General features: G+C 40.4%; 1 protein-coding gene across 6 annotated transcripts in view; it reads right to left on the bottom strand.

Moving 5' to 3' along the window:
* The window catches only part of uckl1b (uridine-cytidine kinase 1-like 1b), a 39,114-nt gene extending 21,088 nt beyond the window's left edge, over window positions 1-18,026 (bottom strand). For 2 of the 6 annotated variants that reach the window (XM_088332744.1, XM_088332748.1), the window contains exons 1-2: window positions 9,826-10,151; window positions 4,397-4,590 (exon numbers count right to left, since the gene is read on the bottom strand). In XM_088332744.1, coding sequence (XP_088188870.1) covers window positions 4,397-4,590; window positions 9,826-9,893 — 262 coding nt within the window. In that variant the 5' untranslated portion in view covers window positions 9,894-10,151. Of the gene's footprint in view, window positions 1-4,396; window positions 4,591-9,825; window positions 10,155-17,884 lie in introns of those variants that run through there. The other 4 variants (XM_088332746.1, XM_088332749.1, XM_088332747.1 and 1 more) reach the window with 3 other exon arrangements.
* Window positions 18,027-21,243: the final 3,217 nt, after the last annotated feature.

Here is a 21,243-nt window from a genome sequence, read left to right as displayed (position 1 = left end):
AGAAGAAAATATTCATAGATGCTGACAATGTACTGAGTCTAAAGCATAACACGGGTGTACAGGATGATGGCTACCTATATGACAGACTGTGTGACTTCTGGATAATGTAAAAAAAAAAATTGGGGATAAACACTACATCTAGCACAGCATCATTTGCAGCCTTTTAATATCTGACCCACAAGTACAAATTTGTTTGTTTGATCAACAGGGAACATGCAAAACTAGTAATGGTTGGCCGTGAGGGCCTGCAAGGCCTTCTCTGCTGGCCTAAAATGTATCTGTTTTTGTGCAGTGCCTACAAGTGATAAATACAGCGATTCCAAATTGTCTGTCAGCTTCCTTTCATTGCTTCTACCCTGCTTGTGCTGCTTCCAGACATGTATAGAATAGAATAGAATAGAATAGAATATACCTTTATTGTCATTGCTACAAATGGGCTAACATATTGTGACAACGAAATTGGGCATGACACTCCAGTTTTACACATTCATAGTGAGGTATGAGCAAGAAGATAAAGGAACAGAGAAGATAATGTTATAAGACAAGGGGGATAAGGCTATAGTTATAATTTACATGGTATTTACACAAGAAATGTCGGCATGTGGGATGTTACATACAGGGTTGTCGTGATAACGTTGGTATCGTAACGGTTGTGCAATATTGCATTTGGTGCAAAGTCATCATAGTGCAAAAATAGTCAGCATATGCATTGGTGCAAACATAGACATCATAGTGCAGAAACAGGAAATGGTCAGACATTGTGCAATTTGAGCATTAAACGTAGTGCAGTCGGCATGTGCAAGAACAAGACATGAGTAACATTATATTCGTATGAGGTAGTGTTGGCATGAGTTTTCAGTTTTTTTTTTTTTGTTTTTTTTGGTTTTTGTGCGGTGTCTGTTTGAGCAGTGAACAAGCATAGTGCAGACAGCATGTACGTGAGTACCATTTACATACGTGTGAGGTAGTTTTTTGCAACAGTTTTCAGTTTTTTGTGCGGTGTCTGTTTAGGGTGGTAATGGCTGTGGGGAAAAAACTGTCTCTGAGTCTGTTCGTTTTTGCTTTGTGTGACCTGTAGCGCTTGCCGGAAGGCAGCAGGTCGAAGAGATGGTGGCCGGGGTGAGAAAAGTCCTTGATGATGTTTCCTGCTCTGCTAAGGTAGCAAGAGCAGGCAATGTCCTCCAGACTGGGCAGAGAGCAGCCGACGATTCTCTGGGCTGTTTTGATGATCCTCTGGAGCTTTTTCCTGTCTGCTGCTGTGCACCCAGCATACCACACCGTGATGCAGTATGTTAGGATGCTCTCCACTGTGGCTTTGTAGAAGGACACCTGCAGCTGCTGTTTTAGGTTATTTTTCCTGAGCAATCTCAGGAAGTGCAGTCGCTGCTGGGCCTTCCCTACCACCGCTCTGGTGTTTGCAGACCAGGAGAGGTCGTCGGAGATGTGCACACCCAGGAATTTGAAAGTCAAGTACTTTCATATTGAAGAATTTAACTAATCACATTTCAGGATGACTTGTTGCTAAGATCAGAGATCTGCCCAAATACCTTAAACATTTTGTGCAGCCGTCCGGCAGCATAGAATAGCTGTAATAACGTTGTAGGTTTAGCCAATCAAATTTTGAATTGGTTCAAACGGGCCTGCATTAGAGGAAGGATCTAGGGCTCATCAATTAATAGGTCTGGCGGGGCCGGGCTTCTCATTCGCCGTTTTTATGTTTTTACTCGTGGAGGATCTGCTTAGCATCCACGCAGTTCAGTGCACTTTTACTCAAGTAAGATTTATATGACTAATTTTTACTTCTACTAGAATAATATTATTCTAAAGTAACAGTACTTTTACTTGAGTAACATACTTCGGCACTGAACTTGGGTTCTGCACGCACTTCGGCGCTGAAGTAAACCTGATGCTGCCCGTCAGCGCTGCTTCAGGTTCACTTCGGGCTCAGTCCCTACAATCAAGTTAATCGTTTGGGCTCGGGCTTCAAAACCCACGGGCTGATTGGGTCGGGCTGGATTTTTAAGGCCGATTTTAACTCTAGCCTGCATAAAGTCCTGGAGAAACATTGAGGCCTTCACAAGGCTAAGGGGTGGTGATTAACCAAAACGATCGTGCCAAGAGCTCACAGTTAACCCTCTACACAAAGTTTTCCCCACAATCATGCAGATATGTTCCAAAATATTCCACACGCCATGGATCTCGAGAAATTAATTTTCAAAGAAGACAGTTTGATCTCATATTCCCTAGAGCTGTGACGTCACAAGATGTCATCGAGAAGCAAAACAAACAACGCGTCTTGTTGAAAAACAGACAGCTTCTGAAGTAATCAGCGAATGCAAAGCGCTCATTTAAGCTTGGAGTATATAGAACTTACCTACTGGGGGGCTTCTGACTGTTTTGTGTGAGTTGATCGTCAAACGGTAAGTTTAAATGCCGTCGTGTACAATGTCTGTTTCTTTTTTGACTGCCTCATTTTAGATATGTGATTTTGACTTTTCCTCCCGTGCTTTTGCCGCTTGTCATGCAATTAATAGGATATTGTCCAGATAGCTTTCCGTGAGATTGCGGGCTCCCGAAGGCTTCCAGTTTTAGCCTCGTTAGCAGTCGGCTAGCTGGCGAGCCTGCTGTTCTCATTGTTTTTTCTCCTGGCTGGGTTCGTGTTTGTTGCTGTGGTAGTGTTTTGTTGTTGTTGGTTCTTTGTTAATCGCGGGGATCAATAAAGTATCTATCTATCTATCTATCTATCTATCCTGGCTGCTTACTGCATGTGGCCGGTCAGCCAGCCGCGCGTTTTTTTTTCGCAGGTCGGTCACGGTTTGTCGTCTATGGCAGCAGGCTAGCTTGCAGTGTCCTGTGTTATTTTGGCCCATTCGCACCATTTTTGCTGCTCGCCATTTGTTGTACCATTGCTGCACCCATCTGCGACACAACACATTCTCCACAAAAACTACCAAAACTTGGCTTAAAACACAAAACATTTTCGACTAGTTAACACGTAAACCAATAGGGTGACTGGCTAGCTAGGGTACTGGTGTGCTTCAGATGACGTCAGAGCTCAGAAAGTCAAAGACGAGACAAACCGTCTTCAAAATGCATTATCTCTGAAAATAATTGGAATACATATAATGCAAAAAACATGTAATATTTTCTCACATTTTGAATGTTTTAGAATTTGAGAATCCCTTTAAGGAGAATACATGCACTATTGGCTTTCTGAGTTTTGTTTTTTTGTTTGTTTTATATTCCTTTATATTTGACCCCGATCTGTCCTTTCAAACACATGTGAAGAAAATTACTAGAACCGCTTTCTTCCATCTTCGCAACATTGCTAAAATTCGTCCTATGCTATCTCAGTCGGATGCGGAGATTATAATTCACGCGTTTGTTACCTCCCATCTCGATTACTGTAATGCGCTACTCTCCGGTCTCCCAAACTCCAGAATCAAGACTCTTCAGCTGGTACAGAATGCTGCAGCGAGGCTTTTACCTAGGACAAAAAAGTCCGATCACATCACGCCGATTTTGGCTAACCTGCATTGGCTCCCTGTTAGCCTAAGATGTGATTTTAAGGTTGTCTTAGTATTATACAAAATCATACATGGACTTGCTCCCTCATATCTTTCAGATCTGATTTCCCCCTATGTTCTGGTCCGAAACCTTCGTTCTGAAAGTGCCGGCCTACTGGTGATCCCAACAGCCAAGAAGTGTTCCGCAGGTTCGAGAGCGTTCTCCATAAGGGCACCGGTACGGTGGAATGCTCTTCCCCCTGAAATCCGATCTGTAACCTCAGTGGAAATGTTTAAATCTAAGCTCACGACACACTTCTACTCTATAGCATATGAATAACCTATACTTTTTGTGGACAATATCTCTGTATTATTTATAATTGCAACCTCCTTTGCCTGGTAATCCTGAAAGGGGGATACCACATGTGTGGTCCCTTCTCAAGGTTTCTTCATTTTCCTCATGTTGAGGTTTTTGAGTTTTTCCTTGCCCTCATGTTGTTTCCAGATCAGGGGATGGTGTAATAATAGTCTGAAATAATAGTCTGTGCAATAACCTGTGCAGCCCTTTGAGACGCTTTCTGATTAAGGGCTATACAGATAAAAATTACTTGACTTGACTTTGCTTAACATTAACACAGAATCCCTGAAAAAAATTGTCGTTCCCGAACATCACTAATTCAAACTAGTGTGAATTTCCAAGTGTAAAATTCACGGTATGCCACTGGGAACTAATCTATTGAGACATGACTTAAATACAAATAAATAGAAAAACAGTACTTATTGTGCAATCTCGGGTGTCCTGAAAGGCGCTTCGAAGTACAAAGTATTATTATTATTATACAGTAAGTAAACATCGGTTATTCTCAGTGTATGTATGTGACAAAGCCTACCAATGACGAAGGCGTCTTTGGATTGGGTGCCGTGCTCATTGTACCAGGGGGGTCGGCCGGCAGTGTAGATGGTGCGCTTGGAGGTGCGCAGAAGAGGTGGCTCGGACTTGCACTGACTGGTTGTCCTTTTGCGTGGTGAAAGTCCCGTGCTTACAGAGGGAAGAAGTCGGTCCAGGGAGCCTTCAGCACCTCCGCTGTTAACACACAACAGAGCTTGACACTCACTAAAAAACATCTAATTTCACGCTTTTAACCAAAAATCAACCAGGTTACAACTTGTTACAGAAACAGACAAATACCATATTTTACGGACTATGAAGCACAATTGAAAAACCTCAAATTGGCAAGAAATTTCCCAAGTGCGCCTCATAACCCTGTGTGCCCTATATACTGCAGAATATGCTGGCTATAATTTGGAAGATATGAGTACCCATTTTCCAATGCAACTGACAAGATATATCCTTCACACTTTTATACGCTTGTTTAGGGTCGTGATGCCCCCAGGAAAGAAACCTGTTAGTCCTTATTCTAAGGGACTTGTAGCACCTGTTAGGGGGCAACAGGTCCAAGAGGTGGTGGTAAGAGTGAGAAAAATTGTTTGGAGAACACTTGAAAGCTTAAAACTCCAAAAACTATGTTCTGCATTTATCATTGGGATACTTAACTGATTTTTCACATTGTAATGGCACGGAATGCCATACCAGAAGTACCAGATTTTCCTAACAAAAAAAAAAAGGAGCAAAGTCTCGCACGATAACAAAAATACAATGTAGAGATAAGGGAGATACATATTCAGGATTTTAATGTTTGCAAACATGTGAGTGCGTGCCTGGGAATAAAAACACAAGCTTGAATTTCCAAAGTTACTCACAAGGGCCTTTTGTACCCTTTTTTTTTTATATAACTTTTTATTTCTCACACAAATTTTGACAGACGTTTGATTCCACCATCATACATCAACACAAACACTAAACATATACACTTGACACACCCGTAAATAACAGAAGGAACAACAGAAAAAAAAAAAAGGTAATAGAATAGTCAATAAATTTAAAAAGACATCAAGTAAAATTTGTGCGATAGGCTTTTGTACCCTTTTATCAGTTGTTTACATGTTTCCCCATTACCACAGAATCCTATCCGAGACCACGATTATGATCTGATAAAATGAATACCTGTGTTACAATGTACAATGGGACCTCGCTACTTTTGCGGTTCGACGTTCGCAGGTTCAGAGCTTCGCGGGCCTAAAAAGAAATAATAATAATAAAATAATTATATATATATATATATATATATATATATATAAATATTTTTTTTTTTTTATTTTTATTTTTTTTTTTTAAAGCATTTTTGAAGGGGCGTCGCTACTTCGTGGTTCCACGTTCGCAGGTCTAAAAAAAATAATAATAATAAAATAAAATAATTAAAAAGAAAAAAAAAGAAAATATATATATATTCTTTTAAGCATTTTTAAAGGGGCGTCGCTCCTTCGTGGTTCCACGTTCGCAGGTTCAGAGCTTCGCAGGTCTAAAAAATAATAATAATAAAATAAAATAGTTTAAAAAAAAATATATATATATATATATATTTTTTTTAAAGCATTTTTGAAGGGGCGTCGCTACTTTGTGGTTCCACGTTCGCGGGTTCAGAGCTTCGCAGGTCTAAAAAATAATAACAATAAAATAAAATAATAAAAAAATAATAATATATATTTTTTAAGCATTTTTGAAGGGGCGTCGCTACTTCGCAGTTTTTCACTTTTCGCGGGTGGTTTTTGTCCCCATTAACCGGGTCTAAAAAATAATACTAATAAAATAAAAAAATTAAAAAATATATATATATATATTTTGGGGGGGAAAAAAAATATATATATATTTTTTTGAAGGGGCGCCGCTACTTCGCGGGGGAAAGGTGAGATGGCACAACATTCATTTGGACAGGTAACTTAAAATTAGTTTTACCTGGTTATATCAGTATCAGAAATTATTTTCCCCCCATTTTATTAACACTCCACTTATTGAAACATGAATATTTTGTTTGTTTGTTTGTTTGTACATGATTCAATTGTTTGTTTGTTTGTACATGATTCAAATTGAATCTTTTCTTCCGGCGCCGTCACGAATGGCAGCCACTCCAGCAGCTCCCGTGTTATTTTCGATTGTTCTCGATTGTTCTCAGCTCAGGGATGCTGCTGGAAATGTGAATTTCCCTTCGGGGATGAACAAAGTATCTATCTATCTATCTATCTATCTATTTTCACTTTTCGCTGGTGGTTTTGGTCCCCATTAACCGCGATAACAGAGGTCCCACTATATATCAAAATTTAGTTTGCTGCATGAGGTTTTGCAAATGCTTAAATTGTTGTAGGCTCTTTTTGACAAAACAGTTGATGGCTCACAGAAGCCAGCTTACCAAGACAATCAGCTCACCACTCTGTGACTTGTCACCATGTTAACAGTAAACAGGAGCCAGTATGTGCCTAGTTACTGCATATTGAGGGCCAGTTACTATTTAGTTCCGTGCAGCATAAAAATCTTTGTTGAATCCCTTGTCACTTTAACAAACAGGAGCCAAAGTACACAAGATGACCCGAATCCATGACAAGTGCTAAGCTATTATTGACATGCTAAATGAGACAGCAACTGCACAATGTGTCATCACAAAAAAGCGGTCATTACTCAATAACGTATGAGTTAGTTTAATATTTAAACGTTACTCACAAACCAAAGAATAATTCCAAGATAGGCTGGCAAAGCCAGGGTAATCTAATCGTGGATTAATATGACAATCACCTTTCTAAGCAAAGATTGGACAGAGTAATCCAGCTGTCAAAATTCCATCCCATTTTACATAAACAACACCTCCTACAAATGGATTGCATTAGTTGTGATTTCAAGTAAATCCAACTTTATAAAACACTTGAAAAGACATAAAAGTTGACCAAAGTAATGTCCGTCAATTGAGACAAGACATAGAATAGGAAACACAGGCATGTCAAGTCAGGTCAAGTCAAGTCATGTTTATTTGTATAGCCCTTAATCACAAAGAGTCTCAAAGGGCTGTACAGACCACAGATTATTGCAAACCACAAACTATTATGACACCATCCCCTGATCTAAAACCTACATGAGGGCAAATAATACATAAATATTGTCAACATAAAATATAGTTTATTCATATGCGATAGAAAAGAAGTGTGTTTTAAGCTTAGATTTAAACATTTCCACTGATGTTGCGTAAAATAAAAGGCAGACACACATTTTTGTCTTTGTAACTCACCAAATAGGTTGACTAACAGAAAGATCACAAATGCAAAGTAGTCAAATTTAAGATTTGCAACCAACCGCATTATCCGAGACATCCACACTTCCCCTAGCGAGGGCTGTAAAAAGCCTGCTGTCATTGTTCCACTAGACTAGCACTGTAATCATGTACCTGTGTGCAGGCCCCTCAGTCCAACTACCTTTATAGCAGCAACACACCTCCACAGGTGGAACATTCAGAGGTAAAGCATTTATCTTATCGCAGCGGGGTCACACATAACCACAGCAAGGGCACACACAACAAACACACCGAGAACATTTGGTGGGTTATCTTTTAAAACCAAACCGGGGTGCAATAAAAGTGCCACTAAATATGCTGAATCATCATGCGCGTCTGTATTTACAGTCGCACATTTAACAGAGACTACAGTACTGATGAACATTTTCTGAAAGGAATGGGACGGACACACCTTGAGGCAAACGTCTTGGGCAAGGTCAACCATCAAACAGCAAAGTAACACTTCTAAATATAACACCGGATTGTGTGGTTACTACCTTGCCTTTTGACAAGATTATTTTTCAATTTATTGGGTAATGCTTGCTGAATTGCTGAAGCGATGCCAGTTTTAAATGAGAAAAAACACAACAGTCCTTGTGTCTTTCACAATTAAAGCAGATCTGTTAAACAGTGAACACTGGTTTGTGTAGGGCATTAAAGACGTAATTTCTGTTTACACAATCAGCGTTTTACAGGATATTTCAAGTGTTTACAACATATTTGCCTATGTTGGTCAATATCACATTTAAAAAATAATTTTCACAAAGTTCTGAGGTCGTGGGAACCTCCTGCGTGGGTTCAAATCCAGCTCCCGGCCTTACTGTGCGGAGTTTGTATGTTCTCCCCGTGCTTGCGTGGGTTTCCTCCGGGCACTCCGGTTTCCTCCCACATTCCAAAGACATGCATTTCAGGTGAATTGGCCGGTCCAAAAAAATTGTCCCTAGGTGTGACTGAGCGAGTGAGTTGTCTGTCCCTGTGTGCCCTGCGATTGGCTGGCAACCAGTTCAGGGTGTCCCCTGCCCACTGCCCGGAGATGGCTGGGATGGGCTCCAACCCCCCCGCGACCCTAATAAGGATAAGCGGTACGGCTAATGAGATGAGACAAAGTTGATGCTTGGCATACAGTACATACAAGCCTCCCAACATGCACGTTTTTGCAGATTGAATACTTAAGATCTAATTTTTTTTTTATATTGCTTTGGGTTTAGCTCAAACTTGCTACATAAGCAGCAGATGGTCTATTCGGCTCAACTTACTTTCCAGCGAGCGGCAGTTTGGCAGTTAGTGAACGATTTCTGTAAGGAAATGCTTCAAGCTTCTTACTCTCCAAACTAAATTATCATAAGATAGCATTTACACATAAACAGACTCCATTGACATGCCAAAACTTAGCAATGACAGACATGTCGTAACACCTTTCGATTTAGCCATATTACTTGTATCATACTAATAATGATTATAAAGTACAGTATACACGTGCATTTAGTATTTATTGTTAAAAAAATGACTCAAGTTACAGCATGTTATTATGACAGTTAGTAGTCAAGTCATGTTTATGTGTATAGCCCTTAATCAGAAAGAGTCTCAATGGGCTGCACAGATTATTGCAAACCACAGACTATTATTACACCATCCCTTTATATTGTCAACATAAAATATAGGTTATTTGTATGCTATGGAATAGAAGTGTGTTTTAAGCTTAGATTTAATAGCAGTACTAGCGACAATTTGCTGCTCGACTCCATTATAAAAAGTGAGGTAGCACAGTAAATTCGATTACAGCATTAAATCATGACGCATAAGCGTTGACATCCTCTCTTAATACAGCCTAACTGTTGATTTCTATTTGTTTAATTTATTTATTCAAATAGAAAATCCCCTCACAAAAAGTAACATGCCAACAAACACATAGAAAACAAACAATCGTGTCCAGCTAAAGGATAAGGTTTACATTTTAGATAGACCAGGCATGCTGCACACAATAACACAAGACTAACAATTCTCATCTCTATTCATTTTCCGTCTAAGAAGGCTACGCTGAAACTAGTAGCCAGTTATTCACAAGCCAAGTATTCGCACAAATCAATTAAATAAAGTGCACTTACCGACTGTCAGATGTCAGCGTCCAGCAGCCAGATATTCTGGCTCCTGAGTAATTCGGTAGAGAGCTCATACGTAGAGATGAGATTTGAAATGTATAATGTGATTTGCAAGCGGATACTCACACTCGCATTCATATAATGTACACGTGCACGCTGCTGTATTTATAGTGCGACACATCGAAAGTGAGCAAGAGTGTGCAACAGCTTGGAGGAGAAACGAAACTTTACAAAATGATTTCTGTTTCCTTCCGTTATGGAGACCAGCGAGCACCGGGGAGTCGGGCAGTGCGCTCGCTGTCCAACGACTGCAGCAACACCCACTCCCCACTGGCTCTTCCCCCTTTCCTCATACCCACCAATGGCGAATCAAATAAAGATGCCCGCCTTCACTATTATTAGTGAACGTCGCTTGCTTACGTCAATGCTCCGCGGTCATCTGTTCTTGACAGCCCGCGTGCACACCACAACTGAGGTTGAAATAAGCAGAAAACACGCGACCGGGGCTGCCCAAGGGCAGAATAGGCAGAGCAGAGGGTATAGTCCTCTGATGTTTCACACAAACACACGCGTAGGCGCACACACTTCATAAAAACATGATGAAATCCGACACTCCCGTCCTTCTCATCAGCTGGCGCCTTTCCTCTGACCCCCTCAACCAAACTTATAAGAACTACTGTACCCATAATTCCCCATGTTGACTGATCATGCACGGTGTCCGTCTAATGTTTACAGTTGTATGCTATGGTTTACTTGCGAGTGATAGGAAAATAAACACCCGTCCACGCCTACACACCTCGTCCTAAACTCTCCATATATTCAAAGTGACGCACCGCTTTCGTTAGTAACGGTGGAAAAATAATTCGTTAGAATACCCCGTTACTAAAATAAAATAACACAAATACTCTTATTCATAAAAAACAATCCTTCCCAACTCTGCACTTGACTACTCTATTGTCGGATACCTCCTGAAGTTTAACATCATTACAATATTTCTGAGGTATGGGATGTTTCATTTATTTGAAAAAAATAAAGAAATGCAATGAAGAAATCCAGTTTTTTATGTCATTTTCACTTTGAGGATTCGAAAAGACAACAAAAATGAAACGTGCCAAACCCTTATCTGGCAAAAAATAGTGCAAAAAAATGTAGCAAAAACTAAAACAACAGCCTTTTTATAAGGTAGAGTAAATAAAATCGTCTTATTGCAGTTTCACTTTGATTTCTGTGCAAATGTCAATCAAGTCAATGCATGGATAAAACAAACCAGCAGCATCTTTTCTCTCTCCTTTGATACTGAAACCAGCCATCCTGTGCATATGTCGATAAACCCTTTGAATCTTGAATCTAGAAAATTACCAGCAAATGATCAGCACCAGGACGATCAAACACAGTCTGCAGTTACCTGTGAGTGCTTTGATAGTTAGCAGATGTCTGTGTGAAGGAAATGTATTTTGAAGAATCCCACGCAAAGTCTCTCTGTTTAAAAAAAGGCATGTGCAGAAAAGGTTACAATTTGCTGAAAAACACATTAAATGGCCTAAAGAAAAATGGAGGAACAATTTGTGGATTGATGAAAGTAAAAGTGTCCCTTTTGGGTCCAGGAGCCACAGACCGTGGTTGATACGATACCCAAACTAGGAATAAAAAACTTTAATATGAATTGTGAAGCATGGTGGTGCAAGTATCATGGTCTGGGCATGTTTTTCCTACTCTGAAGTTGGGCCCATTTATCACATACCAGGAATCATGGATCAGTCTGTGTATGTCAAGATACTTGAAGAAGTTATGTTGCCTTATGCTAAAGAGGAGAGTAGGATCGTCAAGCAAAACCTCTGCAGCTGACCTCTATTGGCTTAAAGAAAAATTTCCAACCACTGACCTCCTCCACCAGATCCTGGTACTTTGTGTGTTTCCTTTCATTGGCTTCCTCAATTTGCTCTTCCCACAGGACTGCAAGTTCCAGCATGATCAGATATTTTGAAGCTGTAGAGGTGAATTTAGATCTGGTTGGAGCAATGTTGCTGATGTGTGCTGGGGGAACCCGGATTTTCAAGGTCAAAGTGCAACTGCCAATCAGAGACAATGTGGAAGAGTCCTGTTGTTTCTCATCTCATCTCATTAGCTGCACCGCTTATCCTCAGCAGGGTCGCGGGGGTCCTGGAGCCTATCCCAGCAATCATCGGGCAGTGGGCAGGGGACACCCTGAACTGGTTGCCAGCCAATTGCAGGGCACACAGGGACAGACAACTTGCACGCTCATTCCCACCTAGGGACAATTTGGACCGGCCAATTCACCTGAAATGCATGTTTTTGGAATGTGGGAGGAAACCGGAGTGCCCGGAGGAAACCCACGCAAGCACGGGGAGAAATTACAAACTCCGCACAGGAAGTCCGGTAGCTGGATTTGAACCCACACAGGAGGTTCCCAAGACCTTAGAACTGTGCCTGCACACGCGCTAACCACTGCACTGCCGTGCTGTCCTCTATGTTTCTATCATGCCTTAATGAAATTGACTGCCTTGCTCGGGGGATGATGGTATTTGCCTGTGTCGATTGCTAGGGCGTTGCTCTTAGATACTGCTTTAAGAACCTGGCCATGGCGCCAGCGATAGCGACCATCAACCAGGGACTTTGGGGAGCTGCTGAGATGTTACAAGGATCCTCTTTGCCACACACATGTGAATCCATTGTTGAAAAAAATGTGGTCATGCAACTAAGTATTAGGATTGTGAAATTCTTCCTTTTTTGGGGAAATACTTAAAATTGTTCACTTTGTACAGTCAACAGCAGACACTGCTATTTTTTTAACACACCCTTTTGAACTATTTGTGCAATTACACAGCCTTCGGAGCGTGCTCATTATGAATACTGGGTTTTGTTTGTTTTCTGAGAATCTACTGCACTTACTGGTAACTTGTTTGTATGTAACAATAAAAAAATATATTAAAACCTGAGATATTCTGGTTAGTCACATTGCACTATTATTTTAAACAGCACTGTAACTTCACATCATTGACTGCGCTCCTGCGGAAACTTGTGTGTGTTGAACAAATGTAAGATTGGAGCAGGTGGCCGGTATCTCAAAAAATACTTGTAGCCATGTCACAGGAGCGGGGTTAAAATGTCAAGTGACAGAGCTGCTGTCCAAGACACCGCAAGAGACGACTGCAGTCAAAATAAATAAGGGGCAGAGGTGGTGTTGCCAAGCTTAAATGCCAAAGACAGAGAGTGACGGAGTACTACTAGCTGGTGCTTCTTCATAGATAAAAATCATTTCTTTAGGCGAAAAATAATAGTGCAAAAGAATGCATTTTGTGGGGGGCAAGAATATTAACACATTCAGTACCAATGACGATTAAAGACTTACAAAATATGTACCGCGTTAAAATCCATTGACCGATTTATACGTTATTCCTCCCCTGAAGTAGGTTGTCTAAGAAGGAAAAGTGCATAATGTCAATGAGTTAAACTAGTTAAGTTAGTTTTGTTGAAAAATGAATTAAATGCTTTCGGACTCTAACTTATTGGATACCAATGACGAGTAAAGACGTCAAAAATCTCTTCTAAAATAGGTGCTACATACAGCTTAAGATGACATTTCACATTTAAATATGTTGAATATAGGCTTTAGTGGCACCACCCCATATGTTCATTGACATGTTTTTTTTTTATTAAAGAAAAGAAAACTAATTCAGCATTGATGGAGGTCACGGGTTACCGACCATATCGAGCTATCAATATTTTGTCCCGACCAATATAATGCGGTCACTTAAAAATAAGATCCATAGAGGCATCACAGAAATTGTAAGGTCATGATTTTTACTGAAGCGCCGACGCATAGGAACAATGTATTGGCGGCACCTTTCCCCAATTTCACTTGAGAGCAGTGTTCCCTCTAAGCTGCGGGCGTGCGCAATTGCACACTGCTCGCACATTCTCAGCGCACAAGAAAATCTAGCCAGCGCACAAAAATGAGGGCTCAAAATTACTGATTAAGAAGCGACTTAAGTCACAGTTACAGTGCATGAAGGTAAAAATACACAGGTTCCCCTGACGTAAATGCAGTACTTTGAAGTTGAGTCATAGTAGAACGAAGTTGAGTAAAGTTAGTAGAGAACCGGCTTCTTCAGCTCGGCTCACTAAAAGGAACCAGCTCTTTTGGGTCTTAAACAGCTCTTCGGGTTGTTTTTGATTCTTTAATCCCAACATGACCAAATATGTTGTAAAATTATGCACAACATGACTTAAAGGAAGGGGGGAATAGAACAAAAAAGTAAAAAATACCAAAATGAAAAAGTATTGAAAAGCTGAGAAAAAAATAAACAAAAGGAAGAGAAAAACAGAAGGAAAAATGTAGAAAAAAAGCCAGAAAAAAAGAAAAGAAAGAAATGTAGGAAAAAAGTCAATGGAGAACAAAAAGAAAAAAGTAACAAAAAAGTAGAAAAAAAAACGAAAAAAAGAAGAAAAAGTTTGTGTTGCATTCATATAATTTCCAATTATATCAAGTGAATCTTGTTGCCAACATTGTACTTCCACTAAAAAATGTGATTAAGTACAGTTCTGTATCTTACAACCGACTAAATAAGCCCCCAAAAATGTTAATATTATGCGACAAAATATATCAGGAAATAAAAAGAAATGGATATCTTGTGAAAGAATTGTAAGAACAAACGACGTTTGTAGGCCGTACAACCCTTGCAATCGTACATGAGTCAATTCATTCAAAAGAGAAAAATAATTTTGAATTGCCGGAAACTCAGCAAAATGTAACTTGATGTCAAGTTTTGGACATGTTTGATAATTAATTATCTTGCCACACTTCGGATTATGGTTGCTCACTGTTGTTTCAAGCGTTGCTCACCGACTTTGTGTGAACGCTCAGACCCGTGGAAAATTAGAGGGAACATTGCTTGAGAGTATGTTTTGTTATGGGTTTTGCCAATCACTTGCCCAAATCCTTCAAATTACTGGTTAGTTATGATTGTTTAATCATGAACAGGTTCAGCACATAATGTGAATAATACGAATTAAACTCCTAAATTACCCAACTTTATTCTGTGATTCGCTGAAATTTGAATTTGATTTTCAAAGTAATAAAATAATTTAATAAAATCCCTAATGCCCCCAATAAGCAGGTTGGCGCCTTGCATGGCTGCACGGCCGCTATTGGTGTGTGTGAATGGGTAAGTGTGAAGCACATTGTAAAGCTTTCATTGACTTGAAAAGCGCTATATAAATGCAGACCATTTAGCATTTATGATTTAGTCCTCTTTAATGCCAACCCCAAACCTATGTTTTGATACCAAATATTGCCGAGGGCTGCACGATTTTGGAAAAAAAAACAAATTGTGATTTTTAAGATGTAAGCTGCAATTTCAATGCATTTTCCGTGCTAATATTTTTTTGGGGCAAGAACATGAACATAGTGATATGCACACATGAGATGACGTACTTTGAGACAGAGAGTATAGGACTGTAACAAAATAACAACCATAGATGTACAAATAAAAACTGAATTGCAGTTGAATAAATGGTCTTTATTGTCATGATACAAAAGGACAACAAAATTGGAGAGCTATTCCTTTCAGTGTAAGAAAACGATTGAAAGACTGGCAAGCTACACACTAGAGTTGGATCCCTGCGACTTCTGCAACGTCTTTGTGATAATTAAAATCCAAGAGTCACAAATGTAGAAGTTCTCCACGAGTAATTGCTTCAAGTCGTCCGCTTTATTTGTATTGGATCTGGCATATGTGACTAGCCACGTTCGGCAGTGGTGGCTAAAGAGTTGTTAACCTAGCTGTTAGCTTTCCCTTTTGACGCCGCCTCCGTCAATTCCCAGACGTGATTAAAATCCAGGGAGAGCCCGCTAGTGATCAGCTTTTTATTGCGCTTTTCTGACTGTCCTCAGAGTCCGATTTTAATTGTCAATTATTTTTCAATGTAGCCACTTAAGCTACAAGCTGAGGCGTTTGTTTTGGTGGCCATTTGTGCACGCAGTGCATGGCTGACTGGCAGCTTACACTAGCTATCCAAGTCGTGCACACACGTCTTGCAAACATTGCCTTGCCTTTATTGGTTGGTGCCATTAAAACCTGCTTCTGATTGGCTGGCATTGATAAACCACAAAATATATACTTCTTGGTGGCCAAAGACTCCATCAATCAAATAACAAATGGGAACGAATCCTATAAAAAAAAAACGCAATACGTCACATCGAGATATCGATTTGATTTTGGTTAATCGTGCAGCCCTACCAACAATCATTCCATTTTGTGACTTCGACATCAGTAAACCATCAAGCTTTGTTGGCATCATATAATTTGATCAGGAGCAGAGAATTGTTCGGGCCTGCTTCAAAAGGCTGTGTACATGAATTGCAAAACGTACTAAATAATGCATTTCATCCTTGATACAAAAATAAATCAGCAGTAATCATTTCATACCTTTTTGTTTTGCAGGTGTTAAAATATTAAGCTCGAGTTAGTGGTGGTGATCAGTTTGATTTTATGCAATGTCATTTGTCAGTACAGTGGAACCTCGGTTTTCGAACGCCTCTCAGTTCGAACAAATCGGTTCTCGACCAAAAATTTAGAGAAATTCTTGCTTCGCTTTTCGTTCAAAAAATCGGAGTTCGAACGTCGGTACGCTAGGGTGCGATGCTGAGCTGCGTACGGGTGTAGATTGCCCCCACCCCTCGTGAAGAACTGTTATGACGTGCGCGCGCACTTCTTTTCGCTTTCACTTTAAATATCGGTGAACGGAGTGTTTTAGCCCCTAATTATGCCTCCGAAGAAGGTCGGTGCAAGCAGCAAAGTTGCTACAGGTGAAAAAAGAAGGGTAGTGCATACAACTATTGCATTTCAGAAAGAAATAATAGCAAAATATGAAGAAGGTGTGTGAGTTTCCCTTCTTTCAAGGGAATAGAGCATGGCTTCTGCAGACCACCACAAAGGTAAGAAATCCTATTCATAATTCTTTTCTTTATTCTTTAACCGCTCACCACTTTTTGTGGAGACCCTGGTGCTAAATGACGTGTAAACGACCTGATTTTTTTTTAGTTGTACACGTTCATGTTAGCGTAATCTTTCGTACGGAAGATTACGCAAACGCGAACGAGCCTGGGTTAGCTTCATGTCTACGTTCATGGTAAACATTCAGGGTGTTGGAACGGATTCAAACGATTTTACATTACTTTTAATGGGAACAAATCGGTTTTCGAACAGGGTTCTGGAACGGATTATGGTCAAGAACCGAGGTTCCACTGTATATGGTTTGACCTGGTCAGTTTGTGGTGCATAGTTTGAGGCGTGAGTGTTTCTGTAGTGCAGTTTAAAAATAAATATTTTCTCTATTAATTATATGTTAGCAATGCACACATGAGTTGACAGAGCCTTTATATATATACATATTTTTTCCACAGCCTATTTATCTTACTTTTATGTTCCGAACACTAGGCGCAGTACGCTGAAGGAAAGGAGGCGGAGGGCGAGAGGATTTCGTCTCCCGAGGGGGGCGTGACAGAAAATAATTGAGAAGCACTGCACTGTACGATATATAATGTGCCCCTAAAACACAGAAAATCCTCCTTCTCGTGCGGGACAGTACTCGTAAATACAAGAGCGACATCTCGTGGTATAATTGAGCAACAGCATAGCATGTCACAAATGACAGTTTTTTCGTCACGTGCTCATAAAATTATTAAGGGAAACTAAACGTAGACAGAATTGCCTTTGCTAATCTTGCCACGCCAAACAAAAAATTACTTGTTACTCGTGTACTGAAACAGTCAACCGAAAAGCATTTGATTTGTCAAGGAATCGTTAGTGGGCAGAAGAAAAACACGATCTGAAAGTACGCCTAATAACTTAAACCATAAAGTCATTTTTGGCTTCCATATTAATATGGTATTGGCACCCGGGAAGAGAACGTGTGCTCGAGGCCGTGTTTACCCGATGACAACTGGACGTAAATACTGCAGAGGATTACAAACCAACGCCCCTTCTCTCTTTTCAGTTGTCAGTGTTTACGAACAGTGTCACAAATCGTTAAGCATTATTACCTGTTAGAGGCTTTATCACCCTGCTCCATCTTTGCCAGTCTTTCTTCACTGCTAACGACAGACATTGCTAATATATCTACAATCGGATTTAGGCAGTTCGCTATGCCTCAAGGCCTTCTGGGAGATGAGTGCCTCCGCTAAGCCAAAAGGCAGCAATGAATGCCCAACTGGACTTCATCTCCCAAAATGCTACACCTCACTCGCTACCACTCGCCCACCAGCCACATGGAGTAGTGTACAGTAAACACACTGTTCAACAATCTTAAGTCATTGCGCTCTTTTATTGGGAATTAAAGTGTCGTTAGCTTTAATTTGTGCATTTTGTTCACTTGCACTTGATTGTTTTTTTCGTGCCAACATGGCCGAGTACCTGTCAACCTCAGCCAATTGCCCCCCGCAGTTATGATTGCAATTCCCTTTATTACCACCGAGGAATGTCAGCGACTTCGACGTGCCCTCGACCTGGCTGTGGCGCCCAGGAGTCGGTGAGGCACCTTTTTTGTGAGTGCAGCGCTGCCAAGGTCTTGTGGACAATGGCCGAACAACTAGGAAAGTTCCCGGACTTGCCAGCAGGAGAGGTCCCTGATGCACAGTACGTGCTTTACGGGGTGAGTCGGTCGAGGAGGCATCGGAACGACTTTGCCAGGGACTGGCTCACTCTCGCCGCCATCAAGGACGCCATCTGGACCTCCAGAAACCTGCTGGTATGGAGGTGCAGGCAGATCCCCCCCGTGGCTGTGCTCCAAATGGCTGCAGATACCATACAATCTGCGAGCGGCGGGCCTAGGACGCAGCCATAAAGAAGACTCGTCTGTACCCACCCGGAGGGGGGAGCCGGAGCTACACTGTGGGAGTCCCGGCAGCAACGGCCTGGGTTGTGGAACCCAGAAGGGAGAGGACCCACGCAGAATGGAAAGGACCCACACAGAGGACTGGAAGAATGCTGCTTGGGAGGGTGGGATGGCAGAGCTATGCCCTTGCACAATAGTATTGCCTTTTACACGCTGGTTAACTACTGTTAAAAGAAAATAACTCTGAAATTGTTTAATTGATGTTGAAAATGTCAGGAAAAAATGTTAAAACGTCATATCGTCACGTCATATTGTCAAATATAAAAAAAATGTGAATATGCTTGATGGCTGTGTTTTGCTGCTGTTGGTGTCGGTGGATTTGTTCAGACCGAGGACAATCAACTTTGGCCTGGACGGATCTATTGACACTAACAAAGATGTTATATAATGAAATTGTGAATATGTTTGATTTTCGAGAAGGTTTGTTCAAACCTCACTTTGTGTTTGCTGTTAAAAACGTAATATTGGAATATAATATTGTGAATGTGCTTAATTGCTGTTGAGATTGTCATGATTGTTTTCTGTTTTTAGTGTCAATAAATTTGTTCAAACCAAAAGGTTGAAAATGTCAGGAAAAAATGTTAAAACGTCATATCGTCACGTCATATTGTCAAATATAAAAAAATGTGAATATGCTTGATGGCTGTGTTTTGCTGCTGTTGGTGTCGGTGGATTTGTTCAGACCGAGGACAATCGACTTTGGCCTGGACGGATCTATTGACACTAACAAAGATGTTATATAATGAAATTGTGAATATGTTTGATTTTCGAGAAGGTTTATTCAAACCTCACTTTGTGTTTGCTGTTAAAAACGTAATATTGGAATATAATATTGTGAATGTGCTTAATTGCTGTTGAGATTGTCATGATTGTTTTCTGTTTTTAGTGTCAATAAATTTGTTCAAACCAACGCGAAATTGTGAATATGCTTGATGGCTGTGTTTTGCTGCTGTTGGTGTCGGTGGATTTGTTCAGACCGAGGACAATCGACTTTGGCCTGGACGGATCTATTGACACTAACAAAGATGGTATATAATGAAATTGTGAATATGTTTGATTTTCGAGAAGGTTTGTTCAAACCTCACTTTGTGTTTGCTGTTAAAAACGTAATATTGGAATATAATATTGTGAATGTGCTTAATTGCTGTTGAGATTGTCATGATTGTTTTCTGTTTTTAGTGTCAATAAATTTGTTCAAACCAAAAAGATAATAAACCTTACACACGACATCAAAACAAACAGTATAGAATAAATACAAAGTTGTTTCTTCGAACAAATTTATCTGCTAAATAACGCAATTAAGTTAGCATATGTCTTAATTCTTACCCCACATGCAGTAAATTTATTGTGGCTTACTATAGAGGGCTCCGCGCTTTGTGCTAAAAATAGTAACACGGCTTCGTGCCGCCATCTTGGAAGTCTGTCGATTACAAGCGGTGATAGCGAGAGGAGCAAATATTTACTCAGTTTGTCTATTTATTTACTCAACTAGCTTCGTTTGTGTACGGATTTTGTCCATCAACACTATGGAAAACTACGTGGAGAGTTTAGACAAGCAAGCACGGTGGAAAATTGGATCCCTACAAAATTAAAAACAAGGACTGGAAGTCTGATCCCGATTTGTTGCCGTGTGTGACTTACGAACTTGTTAACTATCTTATTTGCCCATTGCAACTGTGTTGCAGGTTTAGGGGAATGTTGTTCTCATGTTGCTTCCCTTTTGTTCTATGTTGAACAACCCGGGAAAGGCAACGCTTCTCCGAACGGCGCACCGGTGGCTAAGTTAGCTTAGCTTTCGGGGGCTTTAAATCCTCTATTGACGTGAGTTGACTGAGGAAAGGAGACTCTTTCCCTGAAACCGCGTTGAATTTCTCCACCAAAATAGTGTACGAATGAGAAACGGAGTTTTATTCGGTTTTTAAATGTCGTTTTCGGCGAAATACCTCACATATATGTTATAAAAGTAGTTTGGGGTCGTCGAGCTCTTGTCATGAAGTACACATGTCCCATAACCTTTTTAAAATTTATTTCTAAATCATAAATACTTCAATTTACCTGTCAGAAAGTGGTCAGAACAAACAAATTCGACCGGTTGATAGCTGCCAGCCACATTCGTCTTCGCCGTTCACTTTTCTCCTGAGCTTCAATCCCCTGATCGTAAACACACTTCGGAAGTCTAAAGAAGCCCTTCCCACCCTTTTCCCCTCGGCTACAACAGCCAACAATAACGCACGTATTCGGCATTACAATGTAGAATCTAACTGGTTCGCTGAACAATAACAATGAAGTGAAAAGCTTTGTGGACTTCCAAAATGGGCGCCAGCAATGCATTGTGGGTAATCTTAGGACCTCGAAGCACTCTATAGTAACACAACCTAAGAGCCACCATTCTCCAAGCTATTATTTCGCGGAACTATTTCAGAATTAAAGAGTAGCACACAAAATACAATCTATATTAATTATGAAACAAAAACATTGTGTCGATAACATTTTTTAAACAATTTTATG

Source organism: Urocampus carinirostris, chromosome 3 (genome assembly GCF_059441175.1).
Source record: "Urocampus carinirostris isolate Australia breed hairy pipefish chromosome 3, RoL_Ucar_1.0, whole genome shotgun sequence".
In the NCBI taxonomy this organism is placed as follows: domain Eukaryota; kingdom Metazoa; phylum Chordata; class Actinopteri; order Syngnathiformes; family Syngnathidae; genus Urocampus; species Urocampus carinirostris.
The sequence above is the reverse complement of the archived record's forward strand: the minus strand, read 5'-3'. Positions and strand labels throughout refer to the sequence as shown.